General features: G+C 42.8%; 1 protein-coding gene across 3 annotated transcripts in view; it reads left to right on the top strand.

Annotated features, from left to right (window-relative positions):
- PRIMA1 (proline rich membrane anchor 1) overlaps positions 1 to 25,629 on the top strand; it is a 50,359-nt gene that overhangs the window by 4,947 nt on the left and 19,783 nt on the right. For all 3 annotated transcript variants that reach the window (XM_066321799.1, XM_066321800.1, XM_066321801.1), the window contains exons 2-3: positions 1,413 to 1,563; positions 23,582 to 23,711. In XM_066321799.1, coding sequence (XP_066177896.1) covers positions 1,413 to 1,563; positions 23,582 to 23,711 — 281 coding nt within the window. The remainder of the gene's footprint in view (positions 1 to 1,412; positions 1,564 to 23,581; positions 23,712 to 25,629) is intronic.

Here is a 25,629-nt window from a genome sequence, read left to right as displayed (position 1 = left end):
TGCAGGGCAGTGCAGCCCCCTTGGTGCCCACTGTGGGCAGTGGAAGAGGCACACTGTCTGTGCTGGGGGCCAGGGTTGAAAGGGGAGAGGAGACAGACCTGGCAGAGGAGGGGAAGAATAACTCGGGCAGTAGAGAGAAGTGGGGAGAAGGAAACCCTGGGTGACCCTGCCAGAGAGGCAGAAGAAGCCTGCCTAAAACAGATCAGAAAACATGGCATGAGATATCCTCTTTGTGATGACCAAGATGTTGTGGAAAAAAGCTAATTAAAGAAGATGATGTTAGGCTAAAACTATTAGGAGAATAACCCGCCTGGGACCAAACTGTCCAAGACAATATGCTGGCACAACTGTCCTTAGCTTCAGCAGGACACAAGTCTGTCCCAGGCGGTCTCCTAATACTTACATTCAAAGTGCTTGTTAGATAACATGCTTATTAATCTTTTAGGCTTTGCTTTGTCTCTTCGAAATTGTACCCTGTATAAGTCATTCAAAAAGAGCTGGTTTAGAGACCTCTGAAGTTAACACCTCTCAGAAGCTTCTGTGATGCTCAGCAAATTTCCTTTTCTTTGGGGACTGAGTCCATTTTGTAGCATTATATTTTACGGAATTTTACTGAATAATCCTTGAATCCCTAGTTATGTAAATACTACAATGATAAGAAAAGTATGTTGTTAATAAATACTCCTTGTCATGACTAGATCTAGCTACTGAATTTATCATATACTAGTGCTGGCTAAATCATTGCCCATGGCCAAGTCATGCTCATGCTTGGGCTCTGCAGTGCCTCATCTCCACTTTTGTTATCAGCCAACAGTGCATCTCACAGGAGGCTACAATGTGGCATTTCCATTTAAACCATGTTATTGCTGTGGTCCACAGATGATTAAAACGCGGGTAGCCTCTCCTCATGGCAGGAAGCGAAACACCCTGTGAAATGCTCTCTGAACTTCCAAGTGAGGCTGGCAAAGCAAAGGAGGGATGTCCTCTGGCTCTCAGTTCTGCCATAAGGAAAATGAACATAATCCTGACCCTAACTGCCTTGTAATTTTTATTAGCTCTCCTTGGCTTGCAGCAATGACCCTGTGAATAATGCATGCTGCTAGATGGCTTTCCTAAGGAAAGAAGGCTTATGCAATCATATTGTCTGCCACTGCCTGCCTTCTCCCTACCCCGTAATAACTCAGACACCAGCTGGCCAATCTCAACCAAATTGGACAGAGGGAAAGAAGATATTGTGTTAAATAATAATAAAAAATATTAAAAATGGGGGCCATGTAGGGAAGGGACATATTAGGAACTTTAGCTCAGTTCTCACTTACAGGTCTGAGGTGCCCCTCGGGTACTTAGGTCTAAAAACACATTAATCAGTTTTCACTGTTCTGCTGCTCATGCAATGACTTCTTTCTTCACAGATCACTCAGGGTGAGCCCCAGAAGTCATGTTCCAAGCCTGTAGCAGAGAAATTTACAGAGAGCTGCCAGGAAGTGTGCCAGTGCAGACCACCTCCACTGTTACCACCGCCTCCGCCACCTCCGCCGCCCCCGAGGTTGTTAGTGGTGCCAAGTAAGTAACTTCTGCTACAGCTGTGGTGTGCTGAAGGAGGGCAGTGCCACGGGGACACCTGGACAGCCAGGAGAAAGGGTGTGCAAAAGAGCACAGCTAGCTCATTTGTCATTTTCCACTTAGCAAATGGAAGAAGAAATGTTCTCAGTAAGAGATGGAGATCTGTTTTCTGATCAATGAATAATGCTTGGCTTTTGGAGGGAAGCCAGAGAAATTCCCTCCTTTCATTGTGTTATATATGATTCCCTAGTTTTAAACGGTTCCCTAATCCCCTAGTCCTGGGAAATGCTTTCCTACAGAGACATAGTTGCCTTTTGAGTTGCATGACCCCCGTTTTTGCCGGATGTGCAGCTTGAGGGTCTGGATGCTCTATGGCAAACTAATTTATAAGCAGACAAAAATCCAAACACTCTGTCTAGACCATCGAGTACATTTGACTGTTGTCAAGACACTGGAGCAGTTTACCATAGCAGTGAGTCAGGCTCACTGGTTTTAAGTTCCTTACAACTGTTACAAAAATAGGAGGCGTGTCAGGAGTCAATGGCAAGTGAGCCATTTTCCCACTAATGCCCATACAGGCCAAGACTCATCTCCTTCTCTTCATACAAATCAGTGCTCCCAAGCCTTACCCAGTGCATCCAAGCTCCTACTTCTTTCCAGCCATAAATCCCCATGCCCAGCACCCCTGGTGCCTTCAGTTCCTGCTGGCTAGTTCTGCAGCTGCTTTCCACATCAGTATTCTTCTGATCCCTGACATACAGATAATTTCTGGAGAATGATATCTGTCCCCATGGTCCCTGCACAGTGGGAGCGACCTTCCCATTCTATATGCACCCACTGGGTTCAGGGATCCAGACTGGGTGCCAGGTGTTTGGTATTCCAGTAAATCTCCTTAATGCTTATGCATTTTCATAAATTTCTCTCTCCCTATAAGGCTGCCTTTTAGTTCTTCTCCCTGCTTATATAAACTCTCCTGGGAGCAGTGTTGCAAAGTGTATCCAGTATCCTCAACAATTCCCCCCAGGAAAAATAAATCATTAGGTATCATCATCTGGCTGTTTGTCTTTATCAGCGCCATCTCCAGATATGCAGAAGACATGAAGAAGGTTTCTGCATAGCTTTTAGTCAGGAGGAGGACGGGCAGAATTTTTCACTGTCTTTTCTGCCAGGAGCATGCTTTGTAGTTGTGCTACACTGCAGAAAATTAAGGCAAAAGCAGAGAAAAACTAACAGTGAAACACTTGGGAAAGGAAGTACAAAGACAGCTGGGAAAGCAGAGAGGGATAGTTTTTATAGCAGGAAAAATCTCTTTCAATGTTCAGAAAAATGTCATGGGCAGTAATATGGAAAATTACCTTGATCTTTGTATCACAGCCAGAAAATAAAGTACTTTGTCACTCTCTTTTCTTGTGCCTGGGGTACCCTGTTGCCCTGAGGGGGGTGAGATGTGGCAGAGTGTTGGCACAGGGACTAGCCCTGCTGACCAGCTGCACTGGGAAGGGAGCAGCACTGCCAGCCTGCTTCCTCTCCATCAGGCAGCTGCTCTGAGTTGCATTTGTCCTCTGTCAAGTGGGAAGTAAATCATGTCAGAAAAAAAGAAGTCTGTCACACATTGCAGAAAGAAGAACAAGAAATCAAATGGGCCTGTGACTGGGATAGCCTGAAGCTTTCTCAGGCTGGATTGCCAGGTGCTAAAACAGTTCTAAAAATGAGCTATATAAATCCAGATGACTAATATTTAAGCAAGTGACTTCATTTGAAATAAAGTGAAAAAAAGAGATTACACATTTCTTTCACTGGTAAGCTTTAGAGTAGCAATCAAATATCTCTTTTTGAATGATGCTTTCATTATCATCAGCTGTCTAGGCACTGTGATTTAGTCCATGTGTACAGCAATCCCCTTCCTTGGGAGAAAGAACAAGCCTCGTGGTTAAATATTGATGTTATAGACACTGCTTTTAAATGGTATTCAGAGGAGAGGGAAGTAAAGAGCCAAAAGCTATTGTGAAGTGGTTGATGCTAGACTTGCACTTTGCACTTTCTAAGTGAATAAAGTTTAGTACTGGAAAGACATCTGCAAAAAACCAGCAATGCAGGAGCTGCAAGATTGTTACCTTTACAGGTACAATGTCTGTGCCATGAGGTACTACATAAAGATGCTGGAATTGCTTTCAGAGCTTTGTGAGCCACAAAAGGCTGCAGTCTGCTAGGCTCCTTAAAAGCTCTCTCTGCAATTAAACTGAATGTTGCTGGAGATTGAGATCAACTCTAAAGCCGTAGCTACCATGGTTTGGGCTGGGTAGATACAAAAATCCTGTCTCTCCAGTCACTACAGACACTGACATTCAGTCATCTGCTATAGGAAGCATCTAGTGCTCTTTGACATATCCTCCAGCTCTGTTGTGGAAAATCAAAGAACCCCCTGAAAGTCCTCTCTATTAGTCCCACCTGATTGTTTTACAAACCCTACTTGGTTGTATGGGATGGCACTGCATAACTGTTTGTGAGCAGCTGAATCACTCCCTGAAAGGCTTTTATTGTGTTCGAGGACTTTTAGGCACAATTATAGTACATTTAGTGTCTCTTTAGACACTTCAATATTGACAGGTTGATCCAGCAACAAATCTTTAGCTCTGCCTCCTGCAGATAGATTTATACAAAATCTGTTAAATGCAGAGAATCCTGGAATTCACATATAATAGCTGGCAAATGCTGTGTTTACTCTGAGGGGAAATAACCTAATTCCCTCTGCAGAAAATGAGTAGAATCACACAGCTTAGCAGGCAGTCTAAAACCACAAGCAGTGTTAGGAGCACCAGCTTTCCGTGGTTTAGGAGACACCTCCCAATTACAGTTGTGTATTTACATCAAGAATGTGTGGGGAGTGTTTCAGCACATCCTGAGGAGGCACTGAATAAATGAATGAATCTATATGAATATGGGAAATTAAATAGACTGTTTTTGTCCTCCTTCAGGGTGACCCCAGGTCTCCTTTCCCCACATTTCCAACTCCTTCATGTGGATCACTTGTGTTTATGTTATTGTGTTTATGGTGCCCCATCCAACCCCTGCTCTTGCCTGCACTGCCTCTGCCCTGCAGCTAATTCCATCATGGCAGCATAACCCTGTGCCTCCTCCTGGGAATCCATCTGCCCTAGAGTGTCTAGATGAAAGCTACCATCAGCCATGCTTCATGCTGGGTCTCTCAGTATTGCTGGTTCATCCTTACCTTTTGCTGCAAAGTGGGACACATGGACTTTCTGAGTTTTGAGTTTCCTGAGCTTCTTTCCAGATGCAGTTTTTTGTTATGCCTTTGAGATACTGCGGTCTGATTCGATACAGATGTGTACCTTACCAAGGGGCTCTGAGGAGAGGGACTCCAGCCCATGTTAGAAGTAACTAGGATGGTGGAGACTGTGTGATGGTGAAGGCTGTCAGGAGATATGGTCCCTGAGCCCATGCAGTTCCTCCAGATGGTTTGGCACATTGATGTTTCTGAAGTAACTCCCTTTATGCAAGCAGCAGCCTGCTCTTTAACCCATGCCTAGAAAACTGCTCATTGATGAAGTGAAGGGAAAGCTCATGAGGCTCTAAGGGGCCTAAGGCCAACTAAACTTAGATGCTGACAGCAAAGGAAGAAGGAACTTTCAGTGAAATTGAGTGCGTTCCCTGGATATGTCTGTAATGACCTGAAGGCGATAGAGATGCTCAGAACCTGGCCTTTAATTAACTGTGTCTTTTTCTCTCCATCTGCTTTCTTCCTTGTCTCTGGATTTCAGCCAAGACTGAGACAAGGTGGATGGAATACTTGTTTAGGCAGCATTTCTAACCCGGCTTCATGGACCCATGAGATTAAGCTAGTTCAAATGATGTTGACCCTTAAAAATCTGAAAAACTGCTGTTGTCAACCCCTAAATACTCTGTGAGCATGCAGGTCTCTCCAGGGGCATTGCAAAGAAGAAAGGACTTTGTCTGGAAGTAAAAGCCAGTCTTTGAAAACAGGAAAGGGGGAAGGGGTTAGAGCTAGATACACACTGTAGTCAGTATCAGTTTTAACCTGTGTAAGGTCTTACAAAAAAGATTCAGAAGTGACTTCTTTAAAATGGTACAAGGAAGAGTAAGGATGCTCTTGCATGTACTCCTCACTTGTTGGTGAGCAACATTTGCTGTCTCTGCTCTACCCTTCTCCCATATTGGGTGAACAGTCCATGGTATTGCCATCTGTTCTGTGGATGAAAGTGTTCAGTCAAACCTTGCTTCTGTCAAAATTTGGAGGAGGAGACTTAATCTGAGTCTGGATACATGAACCAGTCTCTGAGGTTCACATAGGTACACAGTGAAGTCTTTACAGCTCCTGACCTTAGTGGATGTTTGCCCTGAGCTGTCAGCTGAGATCATGTCAGTGCAAAGCCAAAGTGAATGACATCACTGCAGAGGACTCTAATCTCCATGCAGTAATTGTATCATTTTGTTTTTCAGAGTGAAATCTTTATCTCTGGAGACAGAGCATCTAATTAACTAATTATTTGGACTGGTGAAGATGCCAAAATAAAAATGACCAACTACAAGAAGGGTGAAACCTTTTGGCAGCTATATAAGCTCAGATATATAGCTTAATTTCAGAGAGCATACAGGATCCTTTCAGTGCAAGTAGGAAAGCTAAGGACATTCAGATTGTTTGGGACAGATCATAGATTCATGGAATGGTTCAGGTTAAAAGGGACCATAAAGATCATCTAATTCATCCCCCTGCCATGGGCAGTGATACCTTCCCCTAGACCAGGTTCCTCAAAGCCCCATCCAAACTGGCCTTCAACACTTCCAGGGATGGGGAATCCACAGTTTTCTGGGCAGCCTGTTCCAGTGCCTGACCTCCCACACAGTAAAAAATTTCTTCTTTATATCTAATCTAAATTTATGCTCTTCCAGTTCAGATCTATTACCCCTTGTCCTTAGCCATGCCCTTGTAAAATGTCCCTCTCCAGCTTTCTCGTCGGCTCCCTTCAGGTCTTGAATGGTGCTATAAGGTCTCCCTGGAGTTTTCTCCAACTCTCTCAGCCTGTCTCATAGAAGAGATGCCCCAGCCCTCTGATCATCTTTGTGCCTCTCTCTGGATTCACTCCAAGAGAACTGAGTCCACGTCCTCCTTATATAGGGCCCAGAGCTGATCCTGGTAGTGCAGATGGGGCCTCATGGGAGTGGAGGGGAGAATTCCCTTCTTCAACCTGCTGTTCATGCTTGTCTTGATGCACCCAGGACACGCTTGGTTTTCTGGGCTGTGAGCACACATTGCCAGGTTGTGTCAAACTTCTTGTCCACCAGCACCCCTAAGCCTTTCACCTCAGGGCTGCTCTTAAGCTATTCTCTTCCCAGGTTTTGTTTGTACTTGGGATGGCCCTGACATGGGTGCAGGACCTTGCTGAATTTCACAAGATTTGCACAGGCTCACTGCTCAAAGTTGTCAAGGTCCCTATGGATGGCATCTGCTCCATCTGGGTGACATCCATTCCCTCCAGCATGTGGACTGCATGACACATCTTGGTGTCATCAGCAAACTTGCTGAGGATGTGTTCGATCCCACTGTCTGCTGACACAGATATTAAACAGCACCAGTCCTAGTACCATCCCCTGAGGAATGCCACTCATCTCTGGACTGTCATAATGTGTGTATATTAGGCAGGAATCTGAAGAACAGGAATAGCCTGGAACTTCTTAAACTTTGCATAGGTTTTCAAGTAATCAAAGTTTTCAGATTTGTCTTGCTTAATTGTTAAAATAGCCTTTCACAGCAAGAACTTGTTATAAAAATAAACATTGTATGGCTCTAGGACATAAAAGAATAAGAAAAGAGTTTTCCTTTGGATTTTCTATTCCTAAATCCTGATGGTAGAATGCACAGGTGATCCAGTGTGGATTCAAAGAATGAGTTTGAAGCTTATGCTGAATACTCTCTCCATGTCACTATTCCAGCAGGAAAGCTGAGCATGGTCCTGATGCTCACCACTGCATTTCTTGTACTTGGATGCTGATGTGTTTGCCAGCTCAATGCCTAAAGAACTTTTGTCCTTGGCAAAGGTCTGATTATCCCCCAGGAGCTGAGAGGAAGCTGTGATTGCAAAATGAATTGAAATCTTCCTGGAGGCCACAATGTATCTTCAAATATGAGATGCCCGATAATCAGTTTGGGTCAGTCTGATGTAGGCTGCTGCAATAGGAGTTGAGCATCTCAACTCATCCTCAGAGAGCTCTGAGTTGAAGTTTCACTTTGGTTAGACATTTAATCTTGTGAGGACTTTCTATCTTTACAAGCACTCACTGCCAAGCTGCTGACCCTAAGGGCTCAGCTGGCAGGACCAGCCTTCACCTACTGCCCTTCTGCCTATAGTAGCCCCAAAATGGCAGGGGTCACATTGTCTCCTGTGACATTTACAGTAGTGACTGCTACTGTGAGAGCAAGTCTGGTCTAGACAGTGACTTTTTTTAAATACAAACAGAATGCTGAAGCAGGGAAGCCCTTCCAGTTTTGGTAACACAGCTGTCATACTGTGAATTGCAGTCTTGTGTGAGAGCATTGTTCATAATTTACAAAGCAAAACCAAAATTCAATTCTTGTCATCTCCCACATACACTATTGTGTTACTGGACGAATGTGACTCTCAGAACTGGCTGTAGGATTTAGAGGCTTTCAAATCTAAATTGAACTCCAACCCTGCAGCCTGGAGCCATGGATAATGGCACAAGTAGAGCCTAGTCCAGGTCCCCATCACGTTGTTTTCACATCACAGACACTACCTTCACTCTTAGCACAGTGAACCAAATCATTAAGCATCCAAGACTGGATTAAGCAGAATTCACCCATCTAAATCAGAAATGCAGTGATTGGATTTTCTGCCTCAAATTGCAGGCACTCTGATTTTGTCACCAAAGGCATAAAGACTTTAAAATCCTGCTATTTTTTTCCATTTAGCTCAGTTATTTCTGGTGTAGGAATAAAAGTTACAAGTCCTCACCTCTCAGTCAAAATAAGAAAATTATTTATGGTGAGGAGATTTGTTAAGCAGCAATCAAATACAAAATTTGAAATAGTTTGAGCATCTAAGATGTTATATTAAGTCTGAAGAGCAGGATTAGTGACTAGAAAGCAGGTAAGACTGGAAAGGTTCATACTAATACTTTCATGATAGGATTCTGCTGTCCCTCTTTCACCTAACATCTCCTCATACTGAGTTGTAAAATCTCTGTCTTTGTGTTTGAAACACTGGTAAGAGCAAATGGTCAGTCACAGCTTCCAGTGATTTCCCATTTCGGAGTTTTTCATCACAATAAATTCTAAAATGTTTTGTCAAATCTCATTGTTATTTAGGCAAGTGATGAATACCTCCCTCTCTCTGGGACCTTGCATATTTGTTTTGAATTTTTCATACAGCAATAAATTGATATAATGGAAAAATCCTTTCTCTTGAAAATGCATTTTTAAGTATTTAAAAGTAAGAGCCTCAGGCTAGTTTTTGCAGTGCAGGAATCAGTGGGAGTTCTGTTGTCTATAGATTAAAAGCATTGTCCAATTTTAAAAAAGAACCATCACATACTAAACTGGTTCTGCAATAGAACAGTCCTTTCTACACTGAGGTGCATACTCCAACATCTGGAGGTTTGGTGATTTTGGTTGGTTTGTTTGTTTTGTTAAGCAGAAGGAGTTAGCTAAGCTGAAGACATTAATTCCTTCTGTGGATGGCAGTCCATTTGGACATGCCTACCATTTCACTGATTGAGAAGACAACATCTTCAGTGAAGTTACTGATGAGTCAGAGGCTGCTGATTTACAAGTAATTGTAGGTTCACCTGCTCCTGGCAGAAGGAATTGTGCCTCATCTTGACAAGTCAGAAGTAAATGCTTAATTGGCACAAGCTGTTCCAGCAGGAAGGGCTGAGCAGCTGACCTCGGTAAAGCTGACCTACAGAAATATGTTCTTGTAAGGGGTTTGTGCCTTGTATTCTTATGGACATGATATAAAGGCATTGCCCTGCCTGTGTAATTGCAATTTAAAGGTAATGTTTAAGTCAATGTAGCAGGTCAAGGAAGCAGTACTCTGGAAATTTGGGATGTTATCCCAAAGTGAGGACATAGTGTCCATTAATACAGTATGAATATCAGCTAATAATTTATGCTGCTGCCAAAATCTGTCACTAGTAATTACGCAAGTTAATTTAATCCTTCAACTAGTAAATCATATTGCATTATAACTGCATAAATATAGCAACAAATTGTGGATCCCTAATGGCTGTTTAAATGAATTATTTTATTATTTTGAAGTGTCTTTTAAATGGAACTGGTATTTCATCAGTTCATTGGTTAGAAATAATTTTAGACAAAGATCTGTTGCTTGACAAATGCTGCTGTTAAACTGGACTTTTACCAATGGAGCAGATTCTCTTGAATCATCACTGGACATTTTCCTTTTCTTCTGGAAATGATGCATATTTTTATTTCATAGCCATTATCAAAGGAAATGACTATCAGTGAGGCACAAGGAAGGGTTTGATTTAACTCTTGTTTCAATCTGGCAAGGTGCAGGTGCTTTGCCTCAGCTTTTCAGGGCATCACTGTACATGGGAGCTGCCCACTGCTGTAGGGAGTCATGGTCTGTGTGAAGCCTGGGGGCAGTGCAGATAGCAGCTTGTAACCAATTTGCTTGCATTTGTGACTGTAAAGAAACCTGTGTCTTGTCTTTTAGCTTTCTGGGAGTTCCAAATATACTGAGTGATGATTGAGGACTTCATATAAGGGCATTTGGCATGGTGAAATGCCTTGATCTGTTAATGTGATGTAATGGCCTTCTTAAGTGTTCTGTATTTTATGGAAACTGCATGAAAAATTATTAGTTGATAAATGTAATTTTACTTATATGAGAATTAAATTTACCCCTGGTTTGGAAGGCCTTTCACATTTCAGTTCCATTTTGCTCTGGGTGGGTCATCAATTTAATTTCCCTTAAGCTGAATCTGAATACAATTTGGAAAAGGAACTTAAGAGCAGTAGGCATGGGCATTATTAATCGATCTCTTTAGGGACATCTTTAAGTGATCACTGTAGCCCTTAATTCCACCAATAACTGAGTTTTTGAAGTGATACAAGGAATAAACCACATAATATCAAACAGGAGGATAATGTTTATGTAGATGCTATACATCAATAGAAGTATCAGCTACATAGTGAGCCAGCTGTTCCCTAAAACTTAGACATATGACTTGCAATATGGCTTTCTTTGGAAAGTGAACTCTTTAGAGCCATCTGCACTTACCAATCTAAAGTATATGTCTGTTAGAGTCACTCTCTTCATATAGTGGGGTGCCCAACAGGCAAACCATTTATTTTTCAGAGGTGGACACAAACCAGTACCTTAGAGACTGTCCTATTAACACATTAGGAGAAAATATGCAGAGTATTTCCAAGTCTTCCACAATCTGTTTTAGGAAATTCAGTCTGCAGTTGGTTTTGTCTCAGACTTCCCTGAAGGCACTAATTTTGAGAAAGTGTCAGCACTAAGACGTGAGGTTTGTCTAATCTTTGCTATTACCTAGAGGTTCTTAAGCTCTTAAAAAAGCTGTTAAGGATCTACAAGATAATGTCTTAATACCAGTAGCACAGAATTTTATTCACTTTGCGTAGCTTGTGACTGATGGTACCACTCAGGGGAACACTGTTGAACTCTAAGAAGTTGTGCAAATCTGGACTTTAATTCAATCTGTATATAAAACATTATACCAAGAAAACCTGTCATCTTTCTGTGGGATTGAATTTGCCAGGCCTGAGGTATCTCATTAATCATTTGCTGGCGAAAGACTGGTCATCACTGTAAGAATGTAGACTCCTGAAATCACATTTCAGCTGTTTGAATTTCAGCCTACATCGTCCCTCCTTGGAAGGTCTGTTCACTGAAAGACTGATAAGCTTTCAGAAGGCTGGAGGGTGACATACTGTGACTCCCACAAAGGAGACACGTTGCCCACCCACCAGGGAATCGTGGAAAGAGTGTCCAGGGTTCTGCTTCTCCCTCTGCCACCAACCTGCAGGGAGATCTCAACAGAGTCAACTACAATATCAGACACCCAGAGTTATCACAGCTGAAACAGAGATATGTTTTCATCCCTGTAAACTTTGTATTTGAGACTTGTGGGTGTGAAGCACTGAAGATTATTATTATTATTAGGCTCAAAAGTAATGGCAATTGTTATAGAAGTGATCAGCTGTGTCCTGTCCTGTGGAATAGGAGGCTGTATGATCACACAGTGAGGACTGTGCCAGAAGTGAGATGCAGCACCTACAGCCACATTGTCACTGTGCAGTAATGAATGAAACGAGGCAGCCTGAGGGGCTGGACATGAACCCACACTAAAAACAGCACTCTGGCTTGTCTTACTACTCCTCTGCCAGTGATGATACAGCTTCAGCAAAGCCCTGGTAAGGGAGAGTGTATCAGCAGATAAGGGAATTAACAACCTGGAAACACAATCGCTGTATGTGCTTACAGTGTTGATACAATTGCCACTACCACAGGGCCTTAACAGGCTCACCAGAACCTGCCTTCATGGCACCTTTCAGGGCATGGATTCCGCCTGAGGCACAATGGAAGCAAGGGCTAGTTTTTTTAAGGGCTTTTATCACCTAAAAATGCAGATAAGTGCTGAATGAACTCTCCAAACCTTTTAGCTTTCAGCAAGTGTCCCAAGCCATGGCCCACTCCACCTTATTTTGGAGTGGACAGATGTTTTCTGTGTGCTGTTCACTAATCACTTCCTCACTGTTGATCTAAGGTTAGTGGTTGCCAGCAGGTCACAAGGGAGGATGAGGCAAGTTTTCTACTTAATGTCTTTGCTCTTTGTCAGTTGCTTCCCTTGAGTATCTCTCTGCAGTTGCACTGCCCCACAAAGGAGTCTTTGTTTCCCAGAAATTCCTGGTACTGATGATGAGCCCATCTTCTGCCTTAAAACAACCTCTGAAACAGCCTGAAAGCAAAACAGGTTGACTGGAGGAGAAACTGTCCCGAAGTCTAATTTCTTTTTATACATATTTTACTGCAGGGGACCTGGGAGGTGATACTGGCTATGGGATTGGGGTGGGAAAATGCATGTCCTGTACCTAGTGAGTTCCAGTTTAGAAGCAACCCTTTATTTCTTTCACTGGTTCCTACTTTTGTTTGATGTCAAATGGTGCAGGGCACAGTGCCATAAGCCTGCAAGCAAAGATAGTCCTTTTCCCTGGCAGCTTGAAGAAGTCTCCACATATCTGATTCCCAGAAGCAAACTTCTCCCTGCTCGTATTGAAGTTATTCACAGAGTCACAGAATCATTTAGGTTGGAAGAGACCTTTGAGGTTATCAAGTCCAACCTTTGACCCAACACCACCCTGTCAACCAGATCATGGCACTAAGAGCCATATCCAATCTTTCCTTAAACACCTCCAGGGATGGTGACTCCACCACCTCCCTGGGCAGCCCATTCCGATGCCCCATCACACTTTTTGTAAAGAACTTCTCCCTAATGTCCAACCTAAACCTCCCCTGGCTCAGCTTAAGACTGTCCTCTTATCCTATTGCTGATTGCCTGAGAGAAGAGACTGACCCTCTGCTGGCTACAACTCCTCTCAGGCCATTGTAGAGAGTAGTAAGGTCTGCCCTGAGCCTCCTTTTCTCTAGGCAAACAACCCCAGATAGCTGTATGCATGTCTGTGTGCACATGTGTGTGCTTGTTAATGGAAATAAGAACAAATGTGCTGAAATGGCAGACTTAGCGTGAAGGTCCAGTGTTTTCAGGCCTCTTTTTTTCTGGATGCTTTTTCACTTTTGTCACTGTAACATGATGAGGTCACACAGTTTGGCAGGACAAACAGATTATGCTCAGCACTCATTTTTCCCCATTGAAGAACTGCAAGTGCTCATAACATGCCTGTGCACATCACTTGCCACTGAAGAGTTAGACTGTGTGTTTGTGCAATGAAGTGGATGGTACTGTGCTGGCACATCTCTGTGTCTTTCAGTGGTGCCTCTGTTCAAAAGAACTGAGAATTACTGTCCCCAGGTCAGTGCTGTGCTCTGCTCTTCTGTCACAGACCGAGGCCTTGCTGCTGTGTTTCCTTGAATTGATGGCTGACAGGAAGGTCAGGGAATTACAGCTAGTTCTTCTAGAAATATAGATGAAGTACTTAAAAATGGGCCTTTCTGTTCTATTAAAGAATTGGGAAAGAAATAGCAATGGTGCTGACTTGCAGCCTTATGTTGCACATTTTATCCCTACCCTTTGCAACCATTTAGAAAGCTGGAGTTACTGTTCCCATCCCTGAGAAGGAGAAACAAGGCTGGAGTGGAAATTGTCCCAAAATCACCTAGCAAGCAAGGAGAAGATCTGAGCCTGGAAACCCCATCCCGAGGGGAATTTCTGTCTTCTGCACTGCCATGCTGCCTCAGTACAGAGATGTTAAAGCCTGTATCATGAAACTCAGAAGACTGAACTTAAGGTTGCATGTCTTTGTATCCAGCTTAAAGCATCTTGGTTCTCAGAGCGCTAAGAACCTCTGGAAAAGCATGTTACCTTCTAAAATAAATGCCAGAGTACTAATTTAACATCAAATGCTTTGGCACTTATGGCCTGTTTCTTAGAGGCACCAGATACCCACTAATCCAATCACCATCTCCTGAATTTCAGAAAACAGGCCACCAAAGTCTGGCAGGGCTTGCCTGAGCAACGGCTCCCGTGGGGAGGCAGCACTTAGGCCTATCTGGGGGTGTCACTGGGACTGTCTTGGTGCTGCCCAGCCTGGCAGTGACCCAGGGTGTGGAGAGCAGACAGTGTGATGATGCCTATGAGGCTCTCCCAAATGCTCGTGTTGCTGCAAGGAGGAGTTTGCATTGCAAGGCACAGGCTTCAGTTCTCATTTGGTCGGGACAGAGAGCGACAGGGTGTGATATAATCAGGGTAAAAACAATTCAGTCCTTTATGTTGAGAGAGAATCAGATGGTGAGTGAAAAACAGCGTCTCATCAGGAGACTGCTGGTTAGAAAAACACAGGACAAAGATCAGAGGGCAGTGGCTGATGTGAGCATGCATTGTAAAGATAAATGCCAGAGCTGAGTATTAACGCAGCAGCTAGCTATGATGTAATCTCCTTAAAAGCCTTTTTTCCACAAGGTCTGTAAGTGCTACTGCTTCTCCAGATCATGCTTTAGAGAACAGATTCTCCCTCTGTGCTCTCTAACCCTGCTCTCCTCTGAAAGACCTCAGCAGCTGAAAACATGGTTTGCCCCTCTTTGAGGGGTCCCTCAGTTCTGGTGTGTCCCACCAGCTTCACCCAAAACCTAATGGGATTAAGGTAGGCAGGTCTGGCCCTCAGCCCGTCAATCATACAGAGCACAGACTTTCCCTTCCTAGTTTGTTTGACAATCCCTTGACTGCTCTGCTTTTGCATCGGCATATTTCCATATGTATGTAGAACTCTGAGCTGTTCTCTAGTTTCCCTCTGCAATTGTACGAAACCAAGACAGGTTATCCCCACAGTGTCAGCCATTCCAGGGCATCCTGTGGGATCCTGCCTTGTTTCTGACCAAAGGGCTGGGGCACACTGAGCTGCTGGGCATGGTGTCACTGTGCCGCCTTGAGGCAGACAGCTGGCGCCTGCCTGGGGACTCAGAAAGGGAATTTGCTGTTTCCACCCCTGTAACCTAGTTCTGGCCAAATCAGTTGTTTGTGTTTACTCCCAAAGAAGAGGCAACACAATCCAGAGGGGAGGACTGGCCAGGAGTCAAAAGACATTTTGTTTTCCTGGCTTTCTCACTGAGGTGCAGTGACTTTGCACGAGCTGCTTCCCCACAATGTGCTTTACTTATGTCTGGCCAACCAATATTTTTACCTATTACTATTTTATTTTGCTTCTAACAATATTTTCTATAAGAACATATTTTCTATATATTTTCTGTTAGAACCCCAAATCTGTCAAGAGAAAGCAGCTGCATGACACCTACCAAGAAAGCACAGTAACATGGAGCTTTACTGAAATCCACTGCTAAACCCAAACCTAAATGTGTGCAGGTTCAACAACTCCTAAAGCTTAGATCTTGAGCATCACACTTAACCTCCCCCACCCAGCTGCTCTCTTCCTTACTGACTATCCACACTCAGGATTTTTCACCTGCAGTTCCAGTTCTGTTTCTTGCAATTAGCCGTGCACTACTCTAGTGCCTGTGACCTCCAAAAAATTCCTGCAGAGCTACCTCTTTCCTTCACCTCCTTCACACTCCAGTCTCCAAAACTAAGCACAAAACTGAGTGTTTCTTGTTTCAGAAGAACAGTGTTTTTAGAAAGGAGGAGAAAACTAAGATGAGGCAACTGAGAGTGTAGAATAACAGCGTCTACAGTGTAAGAGCTGCGGGGGAGGGAATTTCTCCAGCATCATTCCCATACATGTTTTTATTATAGCAGAAGTTCCCGCTGCGTAGTGATTGCAGTATCCCCCTTAGAAGTGTAGTAGGAACATATGCACGGAGCAGCTGCATGATATAAACTTGTCTGCAACAAAGTGTGATAAACAGAAGTATCATCTGCTACAGGAAGAGCTGATTTCTACCAGTGTTATTTAACCTAGCTACTCCAGGGAGGCCATAAATTAGGACAGGCTTTCTGCCGAGCACACCACTATTGCCTGGTTGTTTACCCAAGTGGCTCATGGCACTCTAGAAGTGGCCCTAAGCTTACAGGCAACAGGAAGGGCAGAAATCTGTAAGGGAGTAAAAAAAAAAAAACAAAAACAAACCAACAAACACAACACGAGGAAACCTGACAGGGCTAGACAAGCCACTTCTCCACAAATCTGGAAAACGCCAATCCTTCCTTCAGCAAGCCTGTCTGTCCCTGATCACCAGCCTGAGGGGTGCCTTCTGCAGGCAGCTGTGGCTGCCACATGAAGGCAAGCTCAGGGTTCTCTCTGGCCAAGCACAGCCCCAGGGCCTGTGCATTGGGGCACTGTGAGGATGCAGGTCATATCTGCAGGCTTGGTTTTCTGCCCCAGGAGCAGACACCAAAATCACCCATTTCCTTGTCAGCCTCCTCCTCCCCATCCTCCCAGGAAATTTTCCACTTAAATCCAAGAGTGTGGAAACGAACACACACTTTGCCTGTTCTTAAAATGCCTTTTAGAATGACAGCTGAAGATCTATATTTGTATCAAGTCTAGCAGCACCACAAACCCCACTAGCAGGCTCTTGTAAAGGATTTGTTTTTCCCATGCTGGCTGCCTCTGACTGTGAGCAGCCCTGGGTACACGCAGCACGTCCTACCACGTGCCTTATCCAAACACATCTGTAGCAATCCCTATGTGATGAAACACAGCAAACAGAGGGGATGCTTCAGCTCACACTGACTCACAGATCTCTCCCCATGGCCCTGGGTTAGGTAACCAATCTTGTTCCCAGAGAGCCCACAGCCTCCCGGGCTCTGGAGACTGAGATCCTGACCTTCAGCTACATTTCTCTGCTGAACATCATCATGCAGATGCTGGGACAAGGTCCTCAGATGGCACCAGTCTCACAGCCGGGTGGACTTCTGCTAGTTTACATCACTTTGAGCCCTTGGACCTTTTTTATTAGCTGCCTAAGGCTTCATCCTATCATACAGTGAAATTAATCAGCATTAAATTAATCAGCACTCACTTTGGGGTGAATCTACACTGCTGGGCGGAGTGAAGGGCCTTATGCCAAAGTAGACAAGAGGCCTCAGGCTCAGGACTGAAATCAGCTTTCTCAAAAAAATGAGCATATGATGGAGGCTCTCCTCGTTCCTCATGGTTTACATATCACAATGCCTAGAGTAAATGTCTGAGCCTTGGTGTTTGTGTAACTTCCTCTGCAGGGTTTTTCCTCACAGAATCCAAATTATTTAATCTTAGTCAGGGAGTTCATTGAGCTCCTCTATTCCACAGGAGCTCAGATGAGATACCTTGATGTGGAGACTCAAACTGTAAAATTCAAAATCTTTTTCTACATTTAATGAGGAGTTAGGATTGGATACTGGAGTGTCCTGGGAGTTTATTTCATATACCTTGACATTTGAAATCATATTTAAATTTCTCTGTGTTTTCTGGGCTTGTCCCTGCATCCTAGTGTGATAATGGCTCCAAGAACTAGTGTCTTCTCTGCCTTGCAAATGGAGATGTCAACATATAACTTACATGAATATCAAAATAATAAATAAGAGTGAAGATGAGACTAGGACCCACACCCTGTTTTAGCCAGCAGATTACCAGGTCTCTAGAATATGTGACATACATAGAGATTGCTGAAAACACACTGCCTGCATCTTCAGTTCCTTTTAATTTCCAACCAAGACTGATAAAACACTTGAGGCCCTTGGAATATAAGTCTGGCTTCAAAATAAAATCCCATCCTGCTTCCTAGCATGCTAATTAAAAGTGCGTGGCTGATTCAGGCAGCCCTACAATAGCAAGAGAAATGCTGCAGGCATAGAGATGGCAGGGTTTAGCCTGTTGTGAGTATACAATATTAAAAACAGGCAGATGTCTCATAAGGATGATTACGACAGCACACTTGACCTTTCTGCAAGAACAGGAATAAAAGCAAAAGAAAAACAATGATCAGTTTTGATTTCTCTTGAAAGCGCTCTTCCTGTTTTAGGCATGAAGTTGCTGTTGCAGAGAGGTGATGGGGGTCACTGTCACCCTTCCATATCCCATCAGTGGCACTCCCCAGCTGCTTGGGTCTCAGTCTGTGAGGGAACTGACAGACCTCCACTGGAGACAGCTCTCCTGGGATCACATGTGGGAGCATGGGTCACTGCCTCCCTTAGCTATTTTCCGGCCCAGCCGTGTGTTTGATTTTGTTTTGTTCTGGGTTGTTTTTTGGTTTTGTTTCTTTTTTGCTTTGCTTTTCTTTATCCTGTTTTGTTTTCCTCTGCCTTGCAGGGCTGGCTGCTGTGGGATCAGCAGTGGGAAGGGGTGCCCTGGTGCAGGCTCCCTGCCTCAGCATCACTGCCGAGAGCTGCTTGGGGGGCACGGGTCTAGCAGGGGAGAGAGCACTTTCTGTCTCCTGACAGACCTGGCTGTGTCACTTGTGTCACTTGTTAATGTCCCGGCATTCCCATGCAAAGAGCAGTTAGCCCAAACCCCATATGGTAATGGCAAGTAATAACACTAATCAAAATAAATTATGGGAGCACTAGATTTTGAAATTGTGAGCTTTATAAACTACAGCCATGACCACCAAAGATAACCTGATGGTGTATCTAAGGATTCCAAGTCCTGTTTCTAGATTCTGTCTCAGGCAGTACATGTATCGCTTTTACAACACACAGAAAACTATTCAATGCTTAACCCAGAAGATTAAAACAGCTCTATCACAGTTTTTTGTTGGAAGCTCAGAGCAATTTTGTAAGTGACCCACTGAGATTTGATTTAAAAAAAATCAGAGAACTTCAGGGGAATTTTATGGAAACATTCTTTCCAGTGATAGAACCTCTATTTTTGTGCCTAGACATTGAGGGAAACCCTCAATAGCTGAGCTAATTTTTTCTGCTTTGCACATTTCTGCCTAGAGCCAGCTGTGTACAGATACCTTCTAACTTTAGAGTCAGAGCTTTCTGCTGATCCTTCAAAACAAACTTAGTCAAAAAAAGCAGGTGTAAGATTTTTGTGACGCTGAACAGTTTGATCTGAAAGCACTCCTTTGTTAATTTGTTTTGAGTAAGTTGGATCCATCTTCCCACTGCAGACCTGAAATGGGTTTATTTGCTCATTGTATTTATTTAGGCCCGGTGCCCTTGGGAATAGGAGAAAGTGATGGCCCTTTAAAAGTAAACCTAACCAACATTTGTACTTCATAAATTTTAAGGCCGAGAGATAAAAGGCATTGTACTCATGTGGACTTTCCAGAGCCAGAGTGTTTTCTTTACTTATCCAATTCTTATTCTGAGTCCAATCTCCTTAGCTGAATTTAGACCTCTTAAAGCAAAAATAAAAAGTCTACCTTAAACGAAGTTTTTCATTTAAATACTTAACCAGAAATTATAGACTATGGTAATGACTAATTATCCTTAATGATTATAATTACCCTATTTCTAATCTAAATATGTTTGTTTCCATTTGTAGTTGAGTACGTTCCCGAGTTATTTGCAAACTGTATCAGTATTCATCGCTGTATTTTGGGGGGGAAGAGAAAGGTCACTCGTAAAAACTACATTCTTCTAGCAGTGACTTTCTGTCTATAGTTAGATTTTGAGATATATTGGTTCTCTGGCTTTTAACTTAACTTATGTGTGCCACACTTACTCTGTGTGTAGCTTTATAGTTTCATAACCTCAACATCACGTGGAATTAAGTTGGATGTCATATCACTGCATAAAGTTATCACACTAGCACTAGTACAGCTATATATCAACTAGCAATCTCCTCAGAAAATATCTAGTTTGACAAGATGTCTTCCTAAATCTATGCTGTTTAGCATCAATTATTTATTTTAATATTTTATTAATTGAATGAGATCTTCACTATTTTTGCAGAATTCCTGTCAGGATGTCAGGCTGTGATTACTTAGATCAACCTGCTTATCTTCTTTAAAATGTCATCACTTTCCTACTACTTTCCACTCAGCGGTGTGTTCAATGTGCATAATGACACTTCAAGGTTTAGCCGAAAAAGCAAATTTTCCTTGAGTTGTTTTGTACTGTGAAAATAATTTTCTCCATTCAGCTGATTTTGAGAGCAGTGAAGAACAGCCAGGAATGAGTCAAACCAAGAAGCAATCACGCTCTGAGCAGCTGAAGCTGCTCACATGAGACAGTGATGGGTGCTGAGGGAGCACCCTCTGCGGCCAGGCTGGCCAGCCCTCAGCTCTCATGGCCCAGTGGGGGTGACAAAGGGACTTCAGGCACCCAGGGGTGTCCTCCACTCCCCACATGCACCTTTTTGAGCAACAGCAGAACGTTGCTTGTTGTTTCTTTACTCAAAGGAAAGGGCAAAATTTGGTTCTGAAATATACAGCTTTGGGGTTTTATAATGTGTTTGAAAGAGGAGGTACAAACGAGGCAACCAGGAGAATTGCTTTTCTGCACTTCAGCAAAGGTGAAGACGATGAAACACCTGGACACTGACATTGTTATAGGTAGTGTGGAACGTGTTTTGCTCAGTGTCCTGATTTCAGGATCTCCTTAGAGGAGCATTTGGGACTCATGTCTTTGCTCTTTCAGGCTGTGCCTGTGAAATGCACTGCTGGTCTGTGCAAAGGGGCACGGCTGCCAGAGGGTGCTGCAGGTGCCCTCACACAGGGTAATTTCTGATCACTGAGAGCTCATTGACACCCGTGGGCTCAGCCCTTCCCAGGTGCAGCCCCAGGTGTGATGGACAAGCTGGGATCTTGGAGTCCAACCTGGAATGGAGAGCCTGCCCAGCCCCAGGGTGCCCCAGGGAAAGCTGTGAGCCCCAGCCCAAGGGAACTGGGACATCAACACCTCCCCAGCATCAGCAGCTCAGGGTGGGACTCATCAGGAGCCTCCCCTCTTTAGATTTGGTTCCTCCTGGGCTCTTGCTGGCTCTGAGAGGGTTCTGCCCTCTCAGCTGATATTTTTAGCAGCACACAGAGGAGTATCCATGCCGGCCAGTCTCAGCCTTCCCATCATCATAAGGGGATTAAATGCAGTTCTCCTCTTCCTCAGAGGATAACTGTGAGGAGAAATGCATTAAGGGCATAGAAATGCCAGGGTATGAAGCTATGTGAACACATACTGAGAAAGGCGGAAAAGCCCATGTAACTAGGATCTTATTGAAAAAGGAGTGGACATTTCAAAGGAAAACAAGATTAGCACTGCATTAGTGAGAAGTAGAAATAGAAAATATTTTTTAAATCTGTATAAAACCATGGGCCACTTAGAAACAGGCTTTGGTAGCTTCCAGCATGATTTCTTGCGCTTCTTTTTGAGTGCCCAGTCTGGACCAGTGGGGAAAGGAACTGAGCCAGGTGGATTAGGAGTCACTTCCACATTAGCAATTCTCATTTTCCTGTCATTAACAACTACATCTAGGAGTAATGTTTACTATCCAATCTCACATATATCTGTTTATTCTCCATGTAAAATTCCTGTGACAAACCATCAAGGAGTGCATGGTGTGCAGACATGTGACAAGTCTGTCTTTATACTCTGTCTCTGCCATTTGTCAGTCCCATTTATTGTGCTGAGGAGCAGCCCAGTCTCACCTCTCTTTTGCTTTATGGCTAATTTGGTTGATCGTGCCTTTGAAGAACAAGGGCTAGAGAAGGATAGCCCCACTTCTCCCATCTTCTGTGATCTCATCAAATTTTACATGGCACCTGCTGATCGATGTTTTTCCTTTTATTTCACTGCTCCCTTTTGTATTTTTCAGGACACAAAAAACAGGAGGGTAGGGTTGACCTTGGCACTGCCTACTCCTTCATGCAAACATTTTGACATCTCTGAAATGCATTCTGTTCTGGAATCTAACAACACTGAAAACTTTCAGAGAATATTAAAATCATTAGCTTTATCAAAACGCAGTATAGTTCCATCACCCACTGAAAACAGACTTCTGCAACTGACATAGTAATAAAGTAGAAATTCACTTGCTGAGGAAGTCTAGGAGTGAATATAGTCAAAAAAGAAGCTGGGAACCACTAGTTGTCAAGCTGTTGGGTTTATTATTCTAATTGCTTCCTATAGTTCTTTACCTAATCTTTTCCTAAGGTGCTGCTGCAGGTTCCTTGTGGTGAATGTTGCCAACTCCACTGTACATGTTGCAAATGGAAAAAAGAAATTTTCTCAGTAATTGTGTAATTCATTATTTAATCTACTGAGTGTTAATCTAAGGGTATGTGTATGCCTTTTCCTAATCAAACACAGGAGACAGAGGAGATGTCAGATCACAGTAAATGATACTGGACTGTTGACATAACTTGTGCAGCTCTTTGTGATGTGCATAACTGGATATTCAGAATATCAGATTAAACAATGAGACTCATAAAAGAGCCTTTTGCTGTATTTCATGCTCTCACCTACTTAGCTGAGAACGTAGATATAGGCAGTTCCATCAACTGATTCACTATTAAATGTCACTTAAAGTGACTAAAATTCTCATGGAATTTATGTGGTTGCACAGGCTGTGTTAAAGCTCTCTCTTCTCTCTGCAATACACTGGCACTGCCCATGGCATTGCCTGTTACTCACCATCCTTCAGGAAACGTGTCGCCTCAAAGCATGGGAAAAGGATCATAGCCCTGAAGGAAAATATTTTAACTAAATGTCACCAGATACAAAATATTTCTTGTTTTGAGTGGTACTTAAATAGACAATTCTATCTTTAAATGCAATAAGAAAAATGTAATAATAATAGCTTATATTTCCACAAGTTAACTTTTCTTAATATTAACATACCTTGGCTTAGAATTCAAAGGTAGTGTAATGGAAAATAAGCTTGTCAACTGTAATACTCTGAAAGCAATTAGTATATGTAATAGAACTGATATTCTTTTAAAACAAATCCTCCTTCCTCACTCCAAGGTTACAGTAATATTAGCTACAATACAGATTGGTAGGCACTGCTTCAGCTCCCACCAAACCTCTTAGTGGGGTTTGAAAATGTGCTCTTATCAGGATAATATCCCTCTCTGAAATTAAATCTGAGGGAGCTGGAGATGGCGAATGCAGAGGAAGAAGATGTTTCCCACGGGTAGCAGAGCTGAGCCTTTCCCCTTCATGCTGAGTACCAGGTTGTAGATAACACTGACACAGAGAACTTGGTCATCTGGGAGCTATGACAAGAAATACTCAGTACCAATAACAGAAATTGATTGCTTGGGGAAAAGAAAGAAATGGGTCCTAAGTGTGAAATAACATCTTTGCACGTATCTGTGATCCTGGTGTAGTGCTGCTGCAAGAGTGACTAAAGCATATCTGATAATACCCTGTTGATTTGGGAGAATTAATGTGTTTTTCCACTCTCTTTTTACAGCTCCCAAGTCTACCTTTTGTCCCACTGAAGAGACCTGGTGGCCAGGCCTGGTTATTATCATTGCAGTATGCTGCGCCACACTAGTGTTCCTCTTTGTAGTTGTCATCATTTGCTACAAAGCCATAAAAAGGTAAGAGACTCCAGATGCTTCTACTGTGCTTGGGGCAATGCAGCCCCACAGATACTGACCCAAGATTTGTCTCGTGACATCTTGTTTATTTTAAAGGCCTCCAAAAGGCAAAATGCATCCTGTAGCAAATGTATATTTTCATTGGCAAGTCACTTTGTGTACTGTATCCTGCATGTGTAGGTCAATGCAGTCATGGGCATAAGGAAGAGGAAAACTAGAAACAGTATAGAGCTACATTGTTCAGATTAATAAGAATTTACCCAAAGTCAAATTGCTGCAGGTTGCTGGTGAATGTGGAGAGCTTTGGCTTGGCCAAGTACAGAAGTAGAAAACACTGTACTACTTGTATTTGAACATTACTTCTGGTAATGTTCAAAACTTACATGTGGGATGTGAGATTCTTGGCCCAGTCCATTACTAATTTTAGTCTTTCCAATTAATGCAAACTCTTGTAACTCAAAGTCTACTTGGTGTAATATGTGTAGCTATTCATTTGAAGACCATACCTCCTAATTTATTCTTACTTCAAAATTACAACCTACAGATGAAATTCAAAACCTTTCTCTTTTAATGTAAAAGCCTCTGTGAAGCCTATGTACATCAGTGTGTAGTAGCTATTTCAGCTCACTGTCTTTGCAATAACTGCACTTGCCTAGGCCTTGAGTAGTTAGGAAGTATTGACTTCAGTTACACAGAAAAATAGGAGCGAAAATAATTTCTTCACTTAAATAAAATTTCATCATTCTGGTGAAAAAGGTCAAAACTTTAACATTTCCATTTTAAGGTTCCAAATACAAGTCCAAAGGGTTGATTTAGAAGGGAAAGTAATTTGTAGGAATTATATGCCAGATGGATGAAGGTTAATTTCTCCTCTCTTGTTTTTAGTGTGCCTCTGAAAACACCCCACAGCTGAGTGTTTGTGGTGTCACTGTTTTATACTGTGAGGGTCTTGGCTGGGAGCTGTTAGTATCCAGGTGACCCAGCCTGCAGTATAGAGTGCAGGATTCCCATCCACAGCTCTCATGAGACACTGCAGTGACATCTGAATCTCAGCTTGGATTAAACGACAGTTTTTTTCAACTTCATGATAGTGATAGTAGAACTTTCAGCTTCTGAGTGATAGTATTTTGGAGTGAGGGAAAAAGAAAAATAAATGAAAATACTCTTCGTGAAAATTGTTATGTGCATGCAACATGATTGCAAGATTTTTGATAAGTCTCAGTGGAAAATCACAATGGTGGAGCATTGGGACATGTCTTGTGGTTGTGGAAAAATTTGTGCAGGATTTGAAAGAGCACCAAAAAGGGAGAATTCCAGCAATAAGAGAAAGTCTCTATTTTAGTTCTTATTAAATTTACATAAGTATTTTTGCTATTCTAGTTTATCTAAAAAAAATGTTTATTATTTTGGAGGAGCTGGAAAGCTTTCACTCTAGCAACTACACTTTGAAAAATTATCTTTGGAGGACTGAGATTGGAATCCAGTTGAATTGGTAGCACAGTGCAAAGTCTCACACTTGTGGTTGCTGGTCTACCATTGCTGCTCATTTGTGTTTGTCTGCCCACTGCCAAATTGTGAATTATTTGTGTCAAGGCTGCAAAATATTTGTATGAGAGCAGTAACTCCCCAGGGCAATTTGTGCCTCACAAGGAATTGCTTTTCCAATCTGCTGTGATGTTGTTAGATGGGAGCAATAGGTGGGAGGAACAGAAATTAAATTTAAAGAAACAAATTTAGAGCTGCCTTGTAAAGGTTTGGGGAATTCACATACAGTCTCATGCTTTGTTTCAATGCAAAATAATACCAATACTTGCTGAAGACACCCATTATTTGTCAACAGCATGAATATCAACCTACAAGTCAGCTGCTTGAACAGGCATTAGGCTCAGAGAAGAGTGAAAATTCCTCTTAGATCTTC

The sequence above is a fragment of the Sylvia atricapilla genome, chromosome 6 (genome assembly GCF_009819655.1).
Source record: "Sylvia atricapilla isolate bSylAtr1 chromosome 6, bSylAtr1.pri, whole genome shotgun sequence".
NCBI lineage: Eukaryota > Metazoa > Chordata > Aves > Passeriformes > Sylviidae > Sylvia > Sylvia atricapilla.
Note: the sequence above shows the minus strand (reverse complement) of the source record. Positions and strands in the feature narration are given on the sequence as shown.